This window comes from Branchiostoma belcheri, unplaced genomic scaffold (assembly GCF_001625305.1).
Source record: "Branchiostoma belcheri isolate BF01 breed outbred unplaced genomic scaffold, Haploidv18h27 scaffold1, whole genome shotgun sequence".
In the NCBI taxonomy this organism is placed as follows: domain Eukaryota; kingdom Metazoa; phylum Chordata; class Leptocardii; order Amphioxiformes; family Branchiostomatidae; genus Branchiostoma; species Branchiostoma belcheri.
Window position 1 is genome coordinate 8,158,926 of NW_017802379.1, and position 8,779 is coordinate 8,167,704.

The following is an 8,779-nucleotide window of genomic DNA, read 5'->3' on the forward strand; positions in this document are numbered from 1 at the left end:
CTTGCCTCGGGGGACAAGGAAAAAAAGACGTTACACTTACAGTTTACCACAATATATTTGTGCAGTTGTGGTCAAACTGTAGATTGAGAAATGAAACAGAAGTAACTTAGTTTTCCATGAAGTTTTTACTACACAGCTGCCAAACTAAAACAACCTTATAGAAAGGTTAGAAAAAAAAATTAAGCACAATGCAGTTGCTACATTTTGTCCTACAGGCAATAGTAGCATCTCACTTAAATACTTTGTGTATCAGGAAAAACAATTAACTGTCACCATCAATTTTTACACCTAGGATTGTCTACTAGTTTTATTGCATTTGATTTCTTGTATCCTAACAATGTTGGCACAACTACTGTATATTCTCTGCAATATTATTAAAGAGGCACAGATGGTGTACAATTGCATAGTTCCACATACAATTTGCATGCCATGGAAATTGCAAACCTGATAATGCTGTATTCAATGTATACTCATCAAGTACCTTGTACCTTTGACAACTGTTGAACAATATAGTTCATTCATATTTTGGTAAAGTTATCATTATAAAAAAGCCTTCTATCAGCCTTTGGCTTAAGTAGCAGCTGCTGTAATTATAGCAAGTCAGAACAAAATATCCCTTGTATTGCACATGAAGCATAATAATACACAAAATACATATTATGTGTCATTTCAAGAAGATGACCCCTTGGATATAAACAAAACACGTTTGTTCATGTATCCAGCATGGTTTTGACAATAACATAACATAACATAACATAACATAACATAACATAACATAACATAACATAACATAACATAACATAACATAACATAACATAACATAACATAACATAACATAACATAACATAACATAACATAACATAACATAACATAACTACGTTAAAGTGACCAAACTTACACATCTTGTATATCGCTTAAGCTCATGTCACCAGTATCTGCTCACTTCTATTGCAGGTTTTCCCGGAACATGTCACCAGCTCCTTCAGTCTCTTACTCATGAACTTCACAACGTTCGGATCAGTCGTGTTGATTGCATTGTTAAGTTGGTGAGGGTCTTTCTCTAGGTTGTAAAACTCCTTGAAATTCTGAGAAAGAAAAAAACAAACATGTAACTGTTGGTGAGCATATGCTGATTAGATGCATTAGGAAAGAAAAACTGAAAGGGTCCCAACAGATAATCTACTTTTTCTTGCCTTTCCTTTTGCAGTCACACTACAGAATTCTTTCAGTATTCCATATATATGGCATGTGTATGAAAAACATACAATCTAGTACATCTAATGATAACTATATTATACACAATGTATGATGATTAGACCTCTTTTTGAGTACAATGTAAAAATTGTGCCAAAAAATATCTCTTTCTCCCTTGAAATATTCAGACTATTTGTGAATTTCTTGTTTTAATTGTGAATTTCTTGGTGATTCTGCCTAATATGCCTTTTCTGACTGGCATGCATATTGTAGAGAGAAAATGAGATAGCTGTCGAGGATCTTTGCATAACTTTCTGTCAGTACCTGTACCTTCCTAACAACTCAATAATGTAAAAACAAGTAGACATACAGACACATTGAAAACAAAACCTCCATACATGTGCACGGAGAAAACAAGAGGAAACACTGGATGTCTCTAGCTAGTCCATAATAGGACTAGCTAGAGACATCCAGCGTTTCCTCTTGTTACCTCCGTGTATGGAGGTTTTGTTTTCAATGTGTTTGTTTGTGTATACATGTACCTCATTATCCTGGAACTCACAGTACATGAGGTCTGCCCTGCTGCTCAGTGTCCTGACACAGCTGTAGGTGTTGTTGTAGGAATCCTCACACACACAGTCAGGCACACAACCCTGTAGGAATGCACAGTTCAACACAATATTGCTGGTTCACAGTTTGAATTGCTCAATTTGTGCAGTGTGATGCATTTTGTGGGCAATCAAGTTGGCAAGAGCCTTTATAAGAAAGTTCAAGTCTGTATTCATCATCCTGTGGTCATCCACTTTTCCTTGACCGTCTGTCACCTTCTTCAGGCAGGGCAACAATGACTCTAGAGTGGTTCCGACTTGTACTGCAGGTAGGTATCACTGCTGCAGTATTACAAATGCGGTCCCAATGATAGTGTTTCCACATAATAACACATTTGTCAAGCACAGTATATGTATTCTATTTATGCATGACGTATATTATGTGCCAACATTCTATGTTTGGGACTGTAATAATTTTGTAACAATGAGCAGAAGTGATACCTAGCTGCAGTACTAGCTGCCTTGAAGAAAATGACAGACAGTCATCAAAACGTTGGATGTTAAACCCACTTGTTACTGAATAAAGAACATTCTTATATATTATTTGTACATTGTGGGTTTACTAATATATTTAAGTTGAAGGCCCCTGATATATGAACAAAACATGTCTGGACATGCATCTAGACATCAACTGTTAACAACTTAGGGGCCTTCACTGTAGGCTACTTGAAATTTGAAGGTGTAACTTACAGTAACTAGGGTCCACCAGTGAGGACAGTTGTACTTGGGCCAGGCATGGAGAGCCCACTCTCCCTGGTGTTCTACTAACAGGTCCAACCTCCAGCTAGGGGCACCTGTCTCTACCTGTGTGCTCAGCTGTATGGGTACAAAATACCAACCATATTAACAGCTGATATTGGCAAGCAAATGCCAGTCATTTCCCTCTACATCTTTTCCTTAACATTATTGACACAACATCATAGTAACTGTGTAACTGTACATGTATTTCATTTATACGCATTTGGTTATTATAAAAGGCAAATATGCATAAGATACAGGACTATCATTCGATAGTAACTGTGCAACTGTACATGTATTTCATTTCTACGCATTTGGTTATTATAAAAGGCAAATATGCATAAGATACAGGACAATTTTATCTCACTTGAAACGTGAGACATTTCTTCAATAGCATCTCATTGAAAATACTTACTGTATATACTTGTTGTACTTATAATGTACAGTCAAACCTGCCGAAGAAGACAATTCAGGGGACCAGAAAACTCTTGTTTATGTTACATGTAAGTTATCATAATGATTGTAGACATAATCCTTAAGTGCTTGTGTCAATGGGAAAAATTATCTAAGGGACCACCAAAAAGTGGCCTCATTGACCAGGTGGTCATTATGTATAGAGGTGGTCACTAATTATACAGGTTTGACTGTATCGTTAAAGATTTCCCTACCAGAAGAGGCATGAGGGATCTTCCATCTACGTCCAGCGGTGTTTTACCTCGGGCCATCTCGATTATAGTTGGCATCAAGTCAATGTTCATCACTGGAGCCTGCAGGACACATCATGGATTATTCAGCCACAAAAATGTGATCAATTGGTTCTCAGCTCTATTTTTTTAAAACCGAATTTAACGTCATTTTTCCCCAACCGGGGGTTAGACGTGCTTGCACCAGGTACAAGTCTTTTTTTTTAAGCAAGATTTTTACGGCTGGATGCTCTTCCTAACGCCAACCCAAACCCTAGTAGGGCCCGGGATCCCTCTAACTGAGGGGGGAAATACGTGTAAAGTGCCTTTCCCAAGGCACAAGATCTGGGTGTATGTCCGGACATGTCTGGGTCCAACCCTGGGTCTTCTTGCTTGACAGTCGGGCACTCTATCCACTACGAATACACCACACAGACGCCACCTGTTATTACTATAGGAACAACTTGACAACTTTGGACATCATGCATTTGACAACTTGAGTTATACATGCAGTTATGGTTTGAGTTAGAATTAGTGCTAGTGTTATGGCTAGGGATAGAATTAGGGATTAGGTTTGAGTTAGAATTAAGGTTAGAACTGAGGATAGAGTTAGGCATCCCCTTGACAACACAATGTCTAAAAACATGGTCCAGAGTTGTCCTGATTTGCTAGATGCCATGGGAGTATGCTTAATCTCCAAGCAGATCCCTCTCGGTGGCAAAAAGACAGTATCAAATTGGCCAGGCATATGCTATCCATGCAAACAAATGAAATTTATCAGATGTTTAGAGAGCTTTTCTTTGCTTACGGTGATAGTTTGTCCAGACTTGATGCCAGGTCCCCTGACCATGAGGGGCACTCTGATGTCAAACTCATACAACTGACGCTTGTCTTCTGGTAGGGAGAACTGACCTGCAGAAAAACATCCAATCCACCCACAGATGTAGCTTCATATAAAAGACTATAAATTACATGTATGTTTAAACATTTAAAAATAAAATTCATGTAATGTAAAATTTAATACAAATACAACATTTTGAAATGTAAATAGTTGTTTTTCAGATCTGTGGAAATTTTACTGTGCTGTCTCTCATGATGTAAGTGACTTACTTTATGTGATTCAATTTACTTATGAAAAGCAAATCTCACCATAGTGGTATCCATTGTCTGAAGAGAAGATGACATAGGTGTTGCTAAGAAGATCTTTGTCCTCTAGTTTTGACATCACTGCCTGGACCAGGTCCTCTACTGACAAGAGGGTCCTCATTCTAGAGAAAAACATTCAAGACAGGCCGGGATATTCAATACTTGATGTAATACAAAATAATGTATATCCCACCTCTGTATTCCCCAAAGGTTGACCCTTTACAACAGGCTAGTTTTACAGCTTTATGTTTCAGTCAAATGAATAAATAAAACATCAGGACAAACAAAAATTAATATATTTCATCCATACCATGGTATGGAGTGAAATATAATTATTAGACTTTCAAACTCCTTTGTTTGTGCCAAGCTTTCCTAAGCAGCTGGATAGATTCCTTGAAGACTCAGACATTTTAGATTGCAGACACTATCTTTCATCATTGGTGACTGAGAAACTGTGTTACACATTGTCAACCTTCTACATGTACCTGTTAACATTCTTGCATGTACCATACATTGTTATCAACCAAAAGAAACTTGACAAGGAATTTTTAAACAAATATGATTTTCACAAGGGAAAATTAGAATTACTGATCAGACAGAGATCTTTGATGCTACATGTACTGAAGTAAGTAAAAAAGAGAATTATTACTTAAAGTACCTTTTTCTAAAGATGTTGTCTGCCCATTGTACAGATGTCTCCTTCATAGGACTTGGTGCAAACCTCAATAACCAATGCTTGTCCTGAATGAAAACAAAACCTTCTTTTCATACAAGATTTTTATCATACATTACAAATTATATAGACTTTATCCCCTATAATAGTAGAAAACTACTGTAACAGTATTCTTTAGAAACCTCCTTAAGGCCACACCAATTTAATTTCTTGGTTAACGGATTTTTCTAGAAAAATAATGGAGCGGGCGGGCGAAAAAAAAATAAAAATAAAAACAGGCCTACGCATCCTATTATGGCCCAAAATGGTACGATAGGAGCCATAAAGTCAACACACCAGGCTGGTTCAAAATTTAAACAATGAATTTAGAACTTTCATGATACCATTGCATTGAAATATGGAATGACTGTAACAAGAAGTAAGAAAAGGACTGTTTTCAACTGTTCAGGGCAAAGTATGAGCATTTTGCAGTTGATTCTGAATTTTTATTTTTATTTGCAAATCAGAAAAAAATGAAGCGGCGAATCCGTTAACCAAGAAATTAAATTGGTGTGGCCTAATGATAAAGTTTAAGTTAATACCTATTACATGTACATGTGGTTTTCAGTATATCATTTCATTTCCTGTCATTTGTAAACTACTTGTAACAGTTAAGTTACTTTCCAGTTACAATTAATTGAGAATAATTCAAGCAGCATTTCTGATTATGTATATATTATAACATGCATAGCTGAAGATTCCAATCTCAAGTACTTTTTACATGTACTAGCTGATGAAAAAATTCTACAGATGTAATCAATTTCTTGTATCATATTTACATTTGTACCTTTCCATGGACGTTATAGCTTCCTCCACGTGGTGCCTTCCAGTCCACAAAGTCTTGTTCATACTGTGGAGCAGAGTCAAAGGGAGAGTGTGCAGCAGGAGTGGACAGCATCATGAAGAAAGGGTCCGGTGTCGCTCCAACTGTATCCAGGAAATGCAGAGACTGATTTTTCTAGAAATCAAAAAAAATTCTTAAATAAAACTTGATCATCCACTATCATTTCATTTACTTTCATAAATTGCAAATGAATTGTAGTCTATGAAACAAATTATTTCATTAGGTTGGCAAGAAACTGAGTCTTTGTTCAAAAACCAGTGGATTTTTACAATTCATGTTTGGATGACTATCTGTCTCCTTCTCCAGGGGAACATTATGAGAGGTTCTGATTTGTACCAAATTTTACTTGATATGGAGTTGTGTGAAGGTAAAAAAACATTACTGGAGGCAAATCTATAGTCATACTGTACATATAATGATATATCATGTAACAAGCTAGTTCAAACCTTGTGAGTCATACATGTACATTGTACTTGTTTTTACAGAATGTAACAGCTCTATTGTGGTATGTTGCATACATCAGCAGATTGTACTGTGCCTGTGTGAATCCTGGATTTTCGCAGTTTTTGTTGGATGTTTGGTCAATGTTGCTTCAGAATTTTCACTGTTGCAAATGATATCTTCTCTGGCACAACATTTGAAAACTAAGACAGAATGTCATCATTACATACATGGATACGACCTCAAATGAGACATTCTGCTGAAGTTCTATGCACAATACATTAGGGGATTCACACAGGCACAGTGTGTTCTACCAACATGCTGGACACAGGTACATGTATGTTGCAGTGATCTTACTATGACATCAGTCAGGTAATCCTTGCTGTATTGTTTCCCATGTTTCTGCTTGGTGCCGTTGACAGACAGGGAGTAGTCATAGTAACGGGAGTTCCCTATCTTCAGAGAGAGGGAAAAAAACAATGAGAATATTTATAGTAATAAGTAGAGAGCATAATGAGAATACCAGACCTTCTACAAGCTAGTGTGTAATTATACATTGTGTAATAGTAACAGCTGATTTTGAACACTGCAAACATTCCTTAATAGAAGAATTGGTTTTTAATAAAATTGATACAACCAATGATACTATGTGATAAATGAGTGGGAGAATGCCATTAAAGGGTCTACAATTTCTACATTACAATTTATTACTTACTTTCATAGTGATTTGATAATAATCTTTACAATCAAGGTATCCTTTTTTGCAGGTCACTCCAAATGTATTATGTTAGATCTACTTGCATCAAATTAATAAAAAAAAGTAATAGACTAAAAGGGACACTAGATAAAATTTTACATGAAAATGTCACAGAACCAACAAATTGGATTGGCCTTATACTACAGAATACATGAGGCTGCTGCAGTACCAGTCCAATCCACCAGTCCCAGCCTGGGGGGATGTGTGCAGGACCTCCTGTGGATGGGAACCCATACTGTGGAAAAGCGAAACATTGAAAGATTGTTTGCTTTCTGTTTTTTTTTCTGTTGCTATTTTGTACACGTCAAGTTTAATGTTGTATTTATAATACTGTTGGACAATATAAAGAAATTAAAAAATTGAACTTACAGTCACATTAATACAGTGTATTAGATATTGAGTCAGACAGCTGAATTTTCTAGGACATGTTCTCTGTATATATGCCTGAGGATAAACCTAAGGTTAAACCTGAGGATAAACCTAAAGCTAATCTTCGGACAACGAAGCCAAGCCAAGAAGAAGAAGAAACCTAAGGTTGTATGTATAAACCTAATGTATGCTCTCAGCAGACACAGACGAGAACTTTCTATTTATAGTACATACAACAGCTTCTGGGAGATTACAACAGATAAACTCTTGGTGAAACAGATCTCTGACCTTGCTAGCAACAAGAGGAAGTGGAGGAAACTTGCAAATTGAGGTCGCCTGCACAAGTCATCATATTTTTAATGCTGTCTCAGGGCTCGAAACTAAAGGTGGTCCAATGGCCACTGACCACTTAAAATTTAAATATAGACTAGGCCACAAAAAGACTCTTTTGGAACAATTGGGGGACAATAGAAAAATAATCAACATCAGAATGTCAGCCCTTCTTTTGTTTATCAGGCACATGTACATGCCCCGGATTTTGGATCCGGAAAAGTCCCCCCAAATTTCCTGTCTACTCTGCAATTATAGTGTGCCTGGGAGTAAACAGAAGCTTGAATTCAAGTTGAAGTCATACAATTACTTCCCCAAAAAACAGGCTGGGACAGTTCATCCTCACTTTGGGACAATTGAAATTTATTTTTGGGACAGTGTTGGGACAATAGGAAGAAAAGTTAATTTCGAGGCCTGTATCTGCAAGTATGTCCATATCACCATACCTGATTGAGATATTTCCCAGCAAAGAAGGTCCTGTATCCAGCTGTCTTCACCTGTGTGGCGAAGGTGCTTTTCTCTGGTCCATCCTGCCATGCCTTACTGGAACAGTCCCCATCTACGGAGTTGTTAACGGCCCAGTGGTTGTGCACGTACTTACCAGTCAGGATACTGGAGCGACTGGGACAACACAGCGGACTGCTCACAAACTAAACAAGAAAGCACACATTTCAGACTTCATAGAAGTTTTTTGGGTATGAGTAAATTTATTGGAACTCTTTGTATAATCATGGCAACACACCCAATGGAATTAAATCATCTGTACCTGTATACCTTTGGCGTAACACACCAGCTTGGCAGGCACGCGGTGCGGCAGCAGCTCAGGCTACATTACACAGATCAACTTGTTACACCTAACCCTTGAACATCTAACTCTAGACATTGTTTAAAGCTATCTAATGATAAAGCCCCTACTGTATTGGATAAGTTCATGCTATGGGTTCATGCTGATGTCAT

The 8,779-nt window shown here is 37.2% G+C and overlaps 1 protein-coding gene across 1 annotated transcript in view; it reads right to left on the bottom strand.

The window, feature by feature from the left end:
- Positions 1 to 348: 348 nt before the first annotated feature.
- The window catches only part of LOC109470078 (N-acetylglucosamine-6-sulfatase-like), a 10,132-nt gene continuing 1,701 nt past the window's right edge, over positions 349 to 8,779 (bottom strand). The window contains exons 2-12 of the mRNA XM_019768894.1: positions 8,269 to 8,472; positions 7,293 to 7,358; positions 6,724 to 6,822; positions 5,869 to 6,039; positions 5,028 to 5,110; positions 4,373 to 4,491; positions 4,032 to 4,135; positions 3,209 to 3,307; positions 2,493 to 2,618; positions 1,737 to 1,847; positions 349 to 1,085 (exon numbers count right to left, since the gene is read on the bottom strand). Coding sequence (XP_019624453.1) covers positions 921 to 1,085; positions 1,737 to 1,847; positions 2,493 to 2,618; positions 3,209 to 3,307; positions 4,032 to 4,135; positions 4,373 to 4,491; positions 5,028 to 5,110; positions 5,869 to 6,039; positions 6,724 to 6,822; positions 7,293 to 7,358; positions 8,269 to 8,472 — 1,347 coding nt within the window. The 3' untranslated portion in view covers positions 349 to 920. The remainder of the gene's footprint in view (positions 1,086 to 1,736; positions 1,848 to 2,492; positions 2,619 to 3,208; positions 3,308 to 4,031; positions 4,136 to 4,372; positions 4,492 to 5,027; positions 5,111 to 5,868; positions 6,040 to 6,723; positions 6,823 to 7,292; positions 7,359 to 8,268; positions 8,473 to 8,779) is intronic.